Source organism: Trichomonas vaginalis, chromosome V, assembly GCF_026262505.1.
Source record: "Trichomonas vaginalis G3 chromosome V, whole genome shotgun sequence".
Lineage (NCBI taxonomy): Eukaryota > Parabasalia > Trichomonadida > Trichomonadidae > Trichomonas > Trichomonas vaginalis.
Genome location: NC_067207.1, coordinates 23,313,243 through 23,327,508, shown reverse-complemented (window position 1 = coordinate 23,327,508; position 14,266 = coordinate 23,313,243). Strand labels below are relative to the sequence as shown.

Sequence of the window (14,266 nt, the reverse complement as noted above, 5' to 3'; positions counted from 1 at the left end):
TTCAATAAGTCATTGCGGAACTTTACAAAACCTTCTCTTAAAATTCTTACATCTTGTTTGCAGTAAAACGTGCTATATTTTTCTAAGTCGAAGTGGTTTTCATCTATTCTGCAACCTTTGATGGAATCTATGTTCTTCATAAATGTATCTGCATCATGGATAAACTTACATGCTTCAGAAATGACACCAGTTCTGTTGTCATTTGCTAACAAAACACTGCTGTAGTAGTTATATGGAAATACTTCTTTCGGTCCTGTTTGTAAGTTAAACATAGCAGGAAATAGTTTAAGCTTCTTATTTATAACACTGTAAGAGTCTTTTATAATAATTGCCCGTCCTTTATATAAACCAGTTATTTGCATTGTTCGTGAACCTTTAATGATGGGAGTTCCTTTCACTTCTGTCATGTGTCTTAAGATGAAGTTTATGTCATAACTGAGGTTATGGAAATATATTAAACTCTTGTCAGGAAGTCTTTCCAAAAATTCTGTTGCACAGTTTTGACCCCAAATGCTTTCACTCACTGAACCATCTTCACTGTCATAACAGATGTTAAAAGCTTTATGAAAGCCATCCGTACTACACTCAAAGTCAGCAAAGAAAACGTGCTCAGGTATGAATTTACATTTAGCTTTATTTACTTCTTTTGACTCTGCTTTCTTCTTCAGTTGTACACAATACTTTGGAGCATATGTCAAATCTTTAAATGGTGCAAGGTTCTGTTTATATAAGTCAGTAGTATATGTGAAAAGTTCTCCATAAGAAATAGGTTCGAAATATTTGCACTCCCACAATGTTTTCATAACATCCCATAACGGTGTTGTTCTATCATAACGAACTACATATTTATCTTCTCTCTTTGTATAAATCTTCATCTGTTTCTCAATGTTCATTCCACCACAAGCTTTGAGAATTTCTTTATAGTTTCGAATGAAGTATGTTGTCATTGGAAGTCTTTCATTTAGCATGTAGTGGTCTTCAACAAGAAGTAAGTCAATAGTTCTAACAGTTTCGCATTCTTTTGGTATATATCTCTTTATTTCATTATGTCTTGAGTCATTGAAATAACCAATGGTAACATTAAATGCTATACCTGTTGCGTCAGAAATTTCTTGTACTTTACTTTGAGGAAAGTCTCTAACACGAATGACTTCTCTCATGTGGTCAATAGTTTCTTCATTTACTCCAGCCTGAATGCAAGCATAAACGAAACAATTGTCCTCTGTCATAAGTTGCAGTTCTTTTGTTCAGTTCATTGAAGATTTGGTAGCGTTCAAGATTTATAGGTAATGTGCAAAGATACTTCCAGAACTGACCGCTTCTCTTCTTATAAAACTTCTTTTCACCATTATCTTTCCAAAAGCTTTCTATAAGTGCTGGGTTTCCTGTTTGCTTAAGAGCTTCCAAAATGGCTTTCTGGTCATTTGTCAGTGTGCTTTCATCTCTATATGGTCTCTTTTTTGGTTTGCCTTTCTTTACATCTGACATCGTTAAGCCTTCATATTCTGTTAAATCATACATCTTTATTTCGGTAAGATTCTTTATGTTTGTCAAGAAGAAGTCATAGTGCATTTCAACAATACCTGCAGCATTTGCTTCTATCTCTGATATAAAGTTCTCCTTCAAGAGCTGATGTAGTAATGTTCCAATATTATTGAGGTTTAACGTAGAACATTCATACTTTCCACCAAGTTTATAACATACCATCCATCTCTGTTGGGAGTTTATTTTAATTTTCTCTAAGAGTCTCATGAAAACCTTACCGAAATGTTTGTGTAAGTAGTCTCTGTTTGGTTCATCTAAAGCTTCGATGTTAAAGTCAATGAGTCTATTGCCTGACTTCACATTCTCTTCCTATTCTCTTCATCTTTCTTTAACCATCTCTCACCTTCTTTTGGTTTGTCGTCAATGGAACGAATGACATTATTAGCTTTGCGAACTTGTTCTATAGCACTTTTAAACATCTCTCTTCTCTGTTGTTTCAGTGTGTCATCTCTCTTTCGTGTTTCACCAACGTTTGCATTTGTTATGTCAAACATTTCTCTTCTTACTTCATGAGGTACAGCTCTTCTTGTTTCACCAACGTTTGCATTTGTTATGTCAAACATCTCTTGACGAACATCATGCGAAAGAGCTTTACGAGTATGACCAACGTTGCATTTGTTATGTCAAACATTTCTCTTCTTACTTCATGAGGTACTGAACGTCTATGATATAAGTCAATAGCAATGTCATTTAAAGGAAATGCTCTTGCATGGACTTCGTCCTCGCCGCGTTGCGGCTTTATGAACTCATGAATTCTATCATAACTTATTGCACCATTATAGTCATGAAGTCAGCGAGTGCTTTTTTGTTTGTGCGTAATGTTTTGCAACATCTATATTAGCTTCTGTAAGAAGTTGTTTTATTTCCGAGTGTTCTAACTTAGACAACTTCCGATACATCTTTAGTAGGAAATAAAAAAATATTTTTGAAAAAAATTAGATTAGATTTTTTTAAGTTATTTTTCAAAATAATTTAATATTTTTATTTTAATGAAACACATGCAAGATTGCAAGTTCTTTTCATACAATGCTCTCGCTACTGCCATCAAGAATGAGTTCAATGGTGCTTCAAACGTTAATGTTATCTTTAACAAGAAGTTTGTGAAAGAATCTAAGTTCGGTCAGTATGTCAGACCATTAGCTATTGTCATTGACCGCAAACGTTATACTTCACAAGAGTTAGCAGTAGTTTTGAAACAAAAGGGTTTCTTCGTGAATGTCAAAGATACTCATTATACTGTTATAAAGAACTCCAACATTGACTTCTTCAGTATTGCTTTAAATCTTTCCGAACAGAAAGAATATAAGAAGGGTGAAACAAATGTGAAATATTATCCTTCATCTCTGAAGACAATAACGAACAAAGATGTTATACAAAAGTTCTTACCAAAGGTTGAAGAAGCTTCTATTGACATTGACGAAGGAAGTGAAATGGTTGAAGAAATTGACCCTGAAGCTATTTAACCAAAAATATATTTTTGGTGAAGAGGTGAGATTTCACCTGTTTTTTCACCTCATTCTCTCTTCGTTAATGTTGTCGTGACTTCTTCGTTAATGTTGTCGTGACTTCATTCTTCCTCTTTGAAGTTATCGAAATATTCTGTTATTTTTTCCTTCAGTAATGGTAAGTCTTCTTTGAAGGTAAGTATTGTGCAACCTTTGATGTCATAGTGTGTTTGAGGAAGAGTATTTTTGACAATTTCTTTTATTTGCTCATTCGGTGTCATTGAAATCGGTAAGTTTTCACGATAGAACCAGTTTCTGTCAGATTTATATATTTTAGCAAGGTCGTAAAAGCTTTTGTTGTTTCTTCTGACTAAATGCAACATAACCATATCTCTGTCTTCTTCATTCTCCAACTCTTCAGTATAAATCATATACTTATAGTTCTTTTCCTTTCCTTTTGGTACTGAACGCGGTATTCTTTTCTGTATGCTTTTGTCTTTGGATTCAATGACTTCATCTTTTGCTTGAAGTTTCTTTTCCATCTCTCCACGTTCTTGTCTGTGAAGTTCGTCAAGAAGTTTGTAAATATTCCAAGCATAACGTGGTGAAGCCCACATTGCAACTGCATTTACTAAAAGTCTATGAACATAATATCCTCTCAAACCGTTTGGCAATTTTTCACGGTTTTCATAGAGTTTTGGCGACTGGGATTTTTTACCTACTCGCTGTTCTTCACTGTTTTCAGAAAAAAGTACGTCTCGCTGTGCTTCACTTAATAGTTCTATGGTGCTTTGGTTCCTAAACCAGTCTTTAGGAAGCTTAGTATCTGGAGCAAAACAAGCCGTCAAAATACTTTGCATTTGGTACATGTCGTCTTTGACAGAACGAATGAGTCTCAATTGTTTGTTATACTGTATGTATTCGTATTCTTCATTTATGACTTCATGAACGATAGCAGTTGTTGTGTTCTCTAATGTTGACATATCTGTCTTTACATACAGGATAAAAAAATAAATAAAATAAAAACTAACTTTATTTTTTTTGAGATAAACACTATTTCTTCACAACATTAAATTTTATCCTGTATGAAATGACTTTAAAAAGATTATTGACTGACTTCGAATACTATCTCATTGACGCACTGACAGACCCTCAAAACTGTGTTGAAAGTTCTTTAAGCTTTAAGATTGAAGGTACGACGCATTTTGTCTTCACTTACGTATTGAAAGAATATGACCGTTATCATAACGAAGTGAATCAAACACTAATAAAATTTGTAGATAAAAAATTGGTTAACAATGAATATTTTAAACGTGAAGACCCAAACACTGCTGGAGATGATGAAGAATACAGACAAGTTATTGAAAAAAATAACGCAAGATTAGATGCAATAGAAAAGAAGTTTAATGAATGTCTTACAAACACGTATGAATATCTTATGCAGTGGGAAGCCAGATGGAAATAAATTTACGTCAAATATGCAATTTATAAAATCTTATGTCGACAGGCTACGTAGCACAGTGGTCTAAGGTGGTGTTATGGAGGGGTCAGGGTCTGTGGTTCGAACCGCGACAGCGCCGTATTTTCTTATTTTCTTTATTTGTCTTGTTTGTCGTGAATAAAAAGTGTCATAAAAGTGCTCTATCTTCCACGGGAATAAAAAAAAATTTACTTTATTTCTTCTTTATTTCTTTGTTCCCGTGGAAGAAGGGTTTTTGCCGTTTTTTCTCAGCCGAAATCAACGATTTTTTCATTTTTGGAATCCTTAGCAAATGAGGAATCTTTTCTCTCGTGGAAGCTTTGACCAAAAATATAATTTAGGTGAAGAGGTGAGATTTCACCTCTTTTTTCACCTAATTTTTCACCCTCATGACTTTGTCATAACTTCTTCGTAAATGCTTTGTCATAACTTCTTCGTAAATGCTTTGTCATAACTTCTTCGTAAATGCTTTGTCATAACTTCTTCGTAAATGCCTTGTCAAGATTTCATCGTAAATGCTTTGTCATGACTTCTTCGTAAATGAGTGTAAATGACCAAAAATATAATTTAGGTGAAGAGGTGAGATTTCACCTCTTTTTTCACCTAATTTTTCACCTCTTTTTTTCACAAGCGTTTTACATGAATTGTACGATGTATATTTGAAATCCTAAACAGTTTTGTAGCTTCTATTTCTTCGCTGAGGATATCAAAAGTTTTAACAATGCCGAAAGTCTCTTTATATTTCTTCTTGACGTCAGATAGAAGGAAATCTTCTACTGTTGGATAGTTTTTGTTCAGAAATGCTAACATGTCCATTTTATCTTCTGCTGGCTTTTCTGCTTCTTTCTTTAAGTCTGCATAGTCGTTTCGCATTCTTTCTATCTCTTTGACGGAGTAGTTATATTTCCTTATTGCTGCTTTACATTTTGAACATTGTGGGTTCATTTTTGCATTATACATTGAAATTTGACCTGCTAGAACAACTAAAGCGTCAATTGCTCTCTTCATCTCAAACATAGCGGGTCTTAGTTGTTCGTTCCATACTTTGCCTCTTCTATCTTTATCTCTTATTTCCCAAACACATTCAGCAACTAACGAAACAAAGTTGTCGTAGGTCTTAAATTCTTCAGATTTATATATGTCAGAAACATTCTTATATACCATATCGCAATCTTTGTCCATAACTTTATGGTTGCAATGAAAACCAAGGAATTCATAATTTACTTTACGTATGAACTTCTTTATTTCTACTGAGTCAGTTGCTTTGACTTCAATTTCGTCGAATTCAGGAATAGTTAGTTTTTGATGCTGAATTTCAGGTAGTTTAGGTAAATGGTCGATGAGGTCCTCCATTTCATAAAGATACTGTTCATTTGTTTCATCTTTCGCACTACAGTCTAAATTACTTGTTAAAAGTTCCTGCTTAATTTTTTGTATTTCTGTTTCGAAAGTAAATGAAGAAGGAATGAAGCTTTCCATCTCTACTAACATAGATGTTGGATTCATGACTAACGAGTTTGGTGAAGTTGTTGTGGACAGAGTCCCGCCGTTCGCGGCTTGAATTGTTGTTGTGCCGATTGTTGAAATCATATCTTTTATACAAAATAAAAAATAAATAAAAATAAAACTAACTTTATTTTTTCTATCTTAAGGAAATTCACGAAAATTCAAGAGGTGAAAAAACAGGTGAGAAAACAGGTGAAATCTCACCTCTTCACCTATAATATATTTTTGTCTGATTTACATCCAACGAAAAAGTTTAGAAGAATTTTCTTATTCTTTCTGGCATGTTTTTATCTTTCCAGTACTCCCGCTCTAATGGTCCCAGATGAGTTGGTTTAGATTCTCTCAAGTTCTTAGATGGTATAACATCTTCAACGCCTCCTTCATATCTTACTTTATAAGTGTCATCGTTTATGTTGTAGTCAAGTATTTCAATAACCACTCCTCGCTTTGCTTCGTCAATGGTTTCAGCAAGTTTGCCATTACTACTTTCGACTAATTTATGACGAGGGTAAAATGCTATGGAGTCGTCAGCAGCTTTTATAAGATATCCATTACCTTGCGTAGAGTCTACGATATAATAATTTCGACTTAACCTTAAACGTTTCTTTGTCAACGGTTTGTCGTCAAGAACTACACGAACTTTTGTTCCAGGAATGAGAGTAAATTGTGTTGAATTTCTGATATTTTGTGTTTGACTTCGTTTCTTTTGTATATACTTTTCTTCTTGTTGTTGTGTCATTGAATTTGGTGTATGTCCTGTTGTAGAATGTGTTGAGGAATTGTAAACTTCGATGAAATGTTTCATTGTTTCTTCGGTAAAGTCTCGCTCTTGATTTAAATCTCTGAGAGTCCTTATGAAGCGGTTAATGATACCGAGTATGTTATGGTTATGGTCTTCAGTAGTGTAGTGAGTTATGTTATGCTTAATGAGAAATTCTGTGATTTCGTTGCTGAGGTATGCACTGTCTTGGTCTGATGTTAAAGTACTTGGGCTATGTTCTGCTACAAACTTTTGTAAAACTCTTAACACTTCATGAGTTCCTTTATTTCTCATTATATACGCAAAAGCTTTGCGAGTGTTAACATTTATGAAGATGAGGAATGGTTTATGTTCCTTTTCTGCTTTGAATGAGAGTGTCAAATTGGTATGCGTCAGGAGTGTTGGAGTAAATTGGTAAAAAGTAGTCGTAAGGATTTATTTTTGTTTGATGTACAACATTTTTGTCAAAGAACCTTTTCACTTCAGCTCTGTTAGTAAATCCCGAACTCTTTGCAGCTTCATTGAATTTCTTAAATGACCTCCATGGATGTTGTTCGAATACTTCTTTCAAGCTCATTTATGTAAAGTTAAAGATTTTATTCTAGGCTCAAGCGCGTTCATTGAACTCTATTCCATGCAAATACAGTCATAAATGGTGGCATATAATCTGCACCCGAGCCTGTTGGATTTGTTGTGAAAGTATGGACATGATTTCCTCCTGGTTCAGTTGGTCGAAAAGTCTTTTTTGCTGCATTGTTATAAGATGGAGATAAAACGTCATTGCCAGCTTCATACTCTGAGTTGTATAATGGGTGGTCTCTTAATGAGTGGCTATGGTCGCCAGAAAAGTTTGTCGTTCCTGTATGAGTGTGCGGTGGAAGGTTTGCTTCAGTAATTTTCTTCGAACCTCCTGTTTGCTTTGAATATCTAGCACAGTATAAGAATTTATCTACAATCTGTTCCCACGTACCGAAACCCAGAACTGTTGCTGGATTTGTTGAGTTCATTGACGTATAAATAGAACCTATAGGATATAATGTTTGAAGTATTTCTGTCTTTAATGTTTGAAGCTCTGTTTTGTCAGCTTTCTTATCTAACATTGCTGGTAGTTCATATGCTTCAAAGTTTCTGGCATGATCTTCGGTATTCCTGCAACTCTTATCTAAATTGTTAAGAGTATCTTTTACGCTTGTACTTGGATTTTCTAATGGTGCACTTGAACCAAGGTCAAAGTTCAATATTATGTCGTCTGCTCTAACAGTAGTGAAGGATTTATGTGTATGGTTCTTGTCAGCTTTCTTATCATATAAATCTTGAGCAGTGAATTTAACATTATTTTCATCCTCCATGACATAAACATTTCTACATCTAATGTATTTCATCGTCGTTATGTTTTCCTCCGATGTTAAACCTTGTGGAAAGTTAGGAGGTTTCCAATATAATGCATCCCCACCAGTTCCTTCAACCGTTCCTTCAATACTTTCTATACCAACAGTTGTGAAGAAATCATGTGTATGGTTCTTATCTGCTTTCTTATCTAACATTGCTGGTAGTTCATGTGTTTCAAAGTTTCTGACATGACCTTCAATGTTCATACATTTACTATTTAAGGAGTTTAGTGTATCTTTTACGCTTGTACTTGGATTCTCTAAAGGTGCACTTGAACCAAGGTCAAAGTTCAATATTATGTCGTCTGCTCTAACAGTAGTGAAGGATTTATGTGTATGGTTCTTGTCAGCTTTACTGTCTAAAGAAGTTTGAAGTTCATTTATATCGGAGATGTTGTGTTTATGAGATTTCAAAACTTTGTTCGTTGCGTCAAGTTCATCTTTGTCAGCTTTACTTTTAATAGCATCTTCAAACGTTATTTTTGACTTAACTCTCAAAGTAAATCTTGGTTCAACTAATACACCATTAACATTGAAAGTAGAGGCATAAATTTCACCGGTATAACCAAATGCTTCTGGTGCTTTAGCTACATCATACTGTACAGTACAGCTTATGTCATAACCTTTAGCACGAATGTATTTATATCTTCTTTCATTAACATTTTTTGTCTTCGCTTCATCACTTCGTGTTAAATATCCATGGTAGTCCGTTATAATCTGTTCGTCTGAAGTTATATAATGAACGTGGTTTTTGTTTGCTTTTTCGGCTAATTTCTCATTAACATCATTCACTTCTAATTCAACTCTTCCGCCAGAACTCTTATTATCATTAATCTTTTTCATTAATTCGGTAATTACGTCATAAAGACTATATTCTGTTTTCGGTTTTGTAAATAATGAGTCAAAATTTCTTTTCATCATTACATCGCTGACATTAATGATATCACCAATTCCTTTTTCATTTATTCTCTTCATTAATTCTGCAATAATGACGAATATATAATCTGTTAATTTATTCTCTTCATCGAGGGTTATAGAATGTTTTGAAATTGAATCATTAACTCCTCTAAATAAATCAATAACTTCAGGATACACGTTTTTAATGTCTTGAATAACCCGACCAGTATCCTGTTGTTCATGTTCTTCGTTCCCGTCGTTACGTGGTTTTATATCTCTAACCATCATCAACGCAGCCATAACCGGAGGGTTTGTTGCTACCTGTTCGAAAATCCGTCCGTTATGTATGGTATATCTAAATAATTTCTTTGTGTTTGTTAAAACATTTGAAACAAGTCTTTTAAAACCATCTACAAAATTTCCTGTTTCACCTAATGTTCTTGCAGCATTTACAAGCTCACCCATTCCCGCTTTTGACCCCAAAAACGTCCATATTGCATTTATTTCACTCTGTATAGTTGTCCATTCAGCGAAACTAACACCCGCATTCGCTAAGCTGAAAATGAAATTCAGTGGATCGAACTTAATTCCACCTTCTTTTTCAATTTCAACGAACTCACTAACATGAGATTTTAAATATTCTTTCGTTAAAATTGTTTTCCCCGATGTTATGTCATTAACGAAACTATCACCGTCAAAAGTTAACGAATTCAATTTCGTCGTTGATGCTTTTATTTCATACACCGCTTTATCGATAGTTTTTGGCTCACCTTCTTTAGAAGCATATGAAACATTAATGAATGAATTATATGTATTCGTGAATGAGTTAAAATCAATGATTTTCATTAATGACGCCTTTAATGATTCATTAACTGTTGAATCCCTTAAAGTAATTAATGAACTGTCATGGGCTTCGCCCTGGTCGCTTTGCGACTTTATGAAAGGTACACTGCAAACCGTCGAGTTTGGATCAAATGCTGTAGTTGGTGCAGGAATATTAATGATATAAGTCATTAAATCATTAAGTGACGTAAATAATGTTGTCGTTTTTGATTTAATTTCTTTAGCATCTGTTATATATGGTAATTTTATTTCTGTAGTTTCTGAATTAAAGATATTCGCTAAAATGTTTTGTAAACTGTTTTGAACAGCAGTATAAACCGTTGAATCCGGAACTCTTACGATTTCACCGTCCTTAATAAAAGGCATTGCACATGGTGTAGTGCTTGGGTCAAATCTTTCGGGATTATAATTCAACATATATTCTAATGCTTCATATACAGACTTATATACTGTTGTGTCGTTCTTCATGACAACTTCACCATTTACAATGAATGGCATTGTACATGGAGTTAAAATAGGGTCAAACTTTTCATAGTCCTTCCATGTTATGTATTTCTCGGTATTTCCATCACTGATAACAATATATTTGTCAGTAAGTGTGAGAGAGTATTGACCAAAATATAAACGTTTAGCTCTGTCAGCTTCATACGCATATGCAGCTAACTCATATTTTAATGAGAATAAAATGTTGTTCTATTTGCAAAGTACAGACCCAAACGAATACGGGACAGTAAAGCTACAAACAAACTTAGGTCTCAGAATGAAGCGCTTGCTTTCAGAGTTGTTGACTTCAATACTATCGCTTCATTCGTTATAACAGATGAAACAGATTTCATGGAGCTTGAAATAGATGGAAAGAAGCACGAAATAAGATTTCACAATAATGTAGAATATAAGATGGAAACATTAGCTGGAGTGTTAAATGCTCTCATAAATACTACAATAAACAAGGATAACGAAGAAAACTTAATGAATGTTAAACTTATTGCAGGAGTTTTGAAGTTCAGTTATGCGAAGGAGTTTAAGATAACACGAATGAGTCATAGAGTTCAATTGCTTCTGGGAGCATACCATATGACATTTCCTTTGAAAAGTATTGACAAAACGATTGAGATGAAATCTGTTCCATACGTATGTTATGGCAATTGTTTATACATTGAGTCAAAAATAGCTAATGTCACAGGTATTTCAGGAGTTAATAGTAAAGGTTCAGTAGAATATAAGTCTTTCTGTTATGCAGTCAATTCAATGTTCATTCCAAACGTTCCTGTCATAGCAACTCATTTAGGTAAATGGGTTCGCATTAGTCCTCATAATTTGAAAGACATGCAATTCAGACTAGTTGACTTTCAAGGAGAGCCTGTAGAACTGAAGGCACCAGTGCGAATGACTGTTGAAGTAGACTTTTTAGAAAATATTAAATGCAACAGCTTACAAGAGAACTCAGAGCTAAAAATATAAAGTATGAATGTTATGTATTAGGTCATGAACTTTGGTTGTTGCTGTTTGATGAAACAAATGAGTTAGTTATGTCAGTCAAGAGAACAGAAAAAGGCGTCAAAGGCGCCGAGCGCAAAGCGCTATATTGTGTTAGTGAAAACTGCACCAAGTCAATAAGATTAGGTTTGCATTATGAAGATGAGTTCGATACTGTTGAAGAAGTTTTGGATAGATACTATAAGTTGCTTTAATTTACTAAAACATATTTCAAACAAAGCTTATATTCTGTTGAAAGTTTTGTATATTCGTTCGAATATTTATACTTAAACTCAACTCCTGTAGTTCCTGGTGTTTCAATGATGCGGATGTTACCTATTTTCATGAATGGTGGCGTTTGACCACAGCATTCGATTTCAGGGTCGAGATAGTCAATGACACATTGCTTTCCTGTTATTCGTGATATAACATTTTCAAGGTCCTCCTTTGTTAGAATTATTTGGTTCTTACTTATAAGATTTATCAAAAGCTTCTTATCGTCTTTGAGTAAAATTGTTTGGTATAACTGAAGAAGGTAATGGTCTACGTTATCTGAAGGATTTGTTTGAACATTTATGTAAGGGTTGTCGTTGGCTTCTCTTGAAAGAATTTGGTCCAGTGGTGGATACTCTAACTTAACATCTGATGTAGCGTTAGCGTTTGAAGCTGTGTTTAAATTCACGGCGCCATGCCATGATGGGCTCTTTGAGCCCTCCCGACTTAAGTTCTGGTTCTTTTTCTTTCAAACACTCTGAACTATAGTTCTTTATGACAATATTGTTTGTCGTTCGTGAGTCAACATTTGATGTTGGTTCAATTGGAACATTAACGGCACCAGCTAAGATGGATTTGCTTCTCATTTCATATAGAATAAAAACCTTTTATATGTATGAAATGAACAATATACTCGACAAGGGTTTGAATGTAAAGCTAACGAATGAAAATATTGTTGAATTCACTGAGACAGGTGCAGTGTATAAAGATGTAGAACTACTGAACAAAAGAGCTAAGGGAAGAAGCAGGAATATGAACAAAGGGTGGAAGCCTATAAAAATTTATGTCAATGATGGCTCAGGAGGTTCAAACATAAAGTATGCAGAAAGTTATAGAGTTTATGCTCTCAAAGGTGAAAAGCCTTCATTTAAGAACAGCTATTCTAACGCATATCCTCAAAAGTTAACGGATGGGGAAGTGGATGATATGAATGACAGCAAAAATATTAACAGAAATGGCGACAGAGATGCATGGAATTTGTTTACCATCAGTCAATTGAAGGTTAAACTTTAAAACAATGTTGGTCGTTCCCATGGAATATTTTTGACTTTAATGGTATTAGTCATGATATGAATCTCAAGGTATGAACGAGGAGAGATGAGAGACTTATATGCTTCCCAAATTTCTTCAAAAGGTAATGTTATACCTGACTGTTTCCAAATGAGTTCAATATCATAGCGTGAGAAACCTTGAAAGATAACGAAGTCAGTTATGAGACGTTTTATGTTTAAAGCTAAAAACCTCCATGTTTGCATAAGTATTGCTACAGTTAAGTGGTAATGTCTGACTTTAGTAATGATGTTAGCTAATGGTGAGTCAGGCTTTGACACTAAACCTTTTCCGGCGAAGTCGTCACAAACGAGCAGAGTGTTTGAAGGATACTTTTTGAAGGGGTATTTTGAAAGTTTTGATAGAATGTAGTTTGTCAGTCGTTTCATATCGTAAACTCCTGAGTATTGACGTAAGTGGTGTTTGTCAATAATTCTTTCCATCTCCTCAGAAGTCTTTTGCATTCCTGACTGTATAAATTCAACGATGGCATAATATTTCCTCTTACGTCGAATGTAACGTTGAAGAAATTCAATGAGTTCACTGTCTGGAACTTTAACGACAGAGGCTTGAACTTTTGACATAAATGTTTTCGCTGTTGAGTCCATAGAGTCTGAAGTTGCTGATATAATGATTTGGTCATAATATGATCTTGACCTAAACGTTCTGTTATAAGAATATGACGAATGGAGGTTAAATGTCTTTACCTGAACCCATCTTTCCACAATAGAAATACACACCATTTGAACAGAACTCATAGTCCTTACTGAAAGGAAGAATAAGAGAAGAGTTAAGTTTGTCTGTAGTTTCATTCATGTCTTCATCTACGTCATGTATTAAATGCTTATTTTTATCTCCATTAAAATGCAAGTCAGAAAATTCAGAACATAGCACCGAGTCTAACTGACAAGAGTATAAAGATATACTATGAACACGTTATGATGAAACCAACCAAAATTCAAGAAAGTCAGTATACTTATGAATATCCAAGACACTGGGTAGAGTATGTAGGAGGTGAGAAAGCTATTGAAATAAGACAAGTTAGAAGTATTCCAGCAGGAAGGACAATATTATTGAAGAACTTTAATGTTTTGAGGTATAATGATGAGACAAAGAAGCAAGATAGTTTTCCTATTGCTGTGTATGTGAACCTAGACACAGGAGATGACATGAAAGTTTTTAACACAAAGCTTCAAACGTGTAGTGAGAGAACAACTGACTGCGGAAGGGCATCCATTACCTTCAGAAGTTACCATAGCATATAATTTGAAACAAACTCAATAGATTTTAAAGTCATCTCTGCAAAGAAGTCAGGTTTTACATTTAATGAAGCAGATGTATATTCGAATGAAAACTTCAAAGCTATTGCATGGTTAGATAATGACGATTGCTTTAAGAAAATATTTAAATACAGTGACTCAACGATGTCAATAGATGACCTTCGTGGAATGTTACCATCGACGTTTACAGTAGAAGGTTCAGCAGGATTGCTTACAAGATTGTCAATTGGTGTATTTGGTCTCGTGAGAACATTGTTATAAAATCCAGTATAAGTGAATTTGCTGAAGAATCTATATTATGTCTTTCAAACTACATGTATTCG

The 14,266-nt window shown here is 34.3% G+C and overlaps 5 protein-coding genes and 4 pseudogenes across 9 annotated transcripts, besides 1 other annotated feature; 4 read left to right on the top strand and 5 right to left on the bottom strand.

Moving 5' to 3' along the window:
• Positions 1 to 14,266: part of a mobile genetic element that runs on past both edges of the window.
• TVAGG3_0388870 (organellar and viral DNA polymerase type B) lies at positions 350 to 1,229 on the bottom strand (the record flags this gene model as incomplete). The annotated part of the gene is made up of 1 exon (XM_051232320.1): positions 350 to 1,229. A coding segment is annotated over one exon (880 nt), but the record flags the coding sequence as incomplete, so codon positions are not given.
• TVAGG3_0388860 lies at positions 1,655 to 2,444 on the bottom strand (annotated as a pseudogene). The gene has a single exon. A coding segment is annotated over exon 1 (790 nt).
• Positions 2,535 to 2,978, top strand: TVAGG3_0388850 (uncharacterized protein; the record flags this gene model as incomplete). The annotated part of the gene is made up of 1 exon (XM_051232319.1): positions 2,535 to 2,978. A coding segment is annotated over one exon (444 nt), but the record flags the coding sequence as incomplete, so codon positions are not given.
• On the bottom strand, positions 3,113 to 3,958 carry TVAGG3_0388840 (KilA, N-terminal/APSES-type HTH, DNA-binding family; the record flags this gene model as incomplete). The annotated part of the gene is made up of 1 exon (XM_051232318.1): positions 3,113 to 3,958. A coding segment is annotated over one exon (846 nt), but the record flags the coding sequence as incomplete, so codon positions are not given.
• TVAGG3_0388830 (uncharacterized protein) lies at positions 4,081 to 4,455 on the top strand (the record flags this gene model as incomplete). Its single annotated transcript, XM_051232317.1, has 1 exon — positions 4,081 to 4,455. The coding sequence occupies one exon, from the start codon at positions 4,081 to 4,083 to the stop codon at positions 4,453 to 4,455; it is 375 nt and encodes a 124-aa protein (XP_051102047.1).
• On the bottom strand, positions 5,095 to 6,060 carry TVAGG3_0388820 (organellar and viral DNA polymerase type B; the record flags this gene model as incomplete). The annotated part of the gene is made up of 1 exon (XM_051232316.1): positions 5,095 to 6,060. The coding sequence occupies one exon, from the start codon at positions 6,058 to 6,060 to the stop codon at positions 5,095 to 5,097; it is 966 nt and encodes a 321-aa protein (XP_051102046.1).
• Positions 9,692 to 11,325, top strand: TVAGG3_0388810 (annotated as a pseudogene). Its single transcript has one exon. A coding segment is annotated over exon 1 (1,634 nt).
• TVAGG3_0388800 lies at positions 11,552 to 13,247 on the bottom strand (annotated as a pseudogene). The gene has a single exon. A coding segment is annotated over exon 1 (1,696 nt).
• TVAGG3_0388790 lies at positions 13,602 to 14,204 on the top strand (annotated as a pseudogene). Its single transcript has one exon. A coding segment is annotated over exon 1 (603 nt).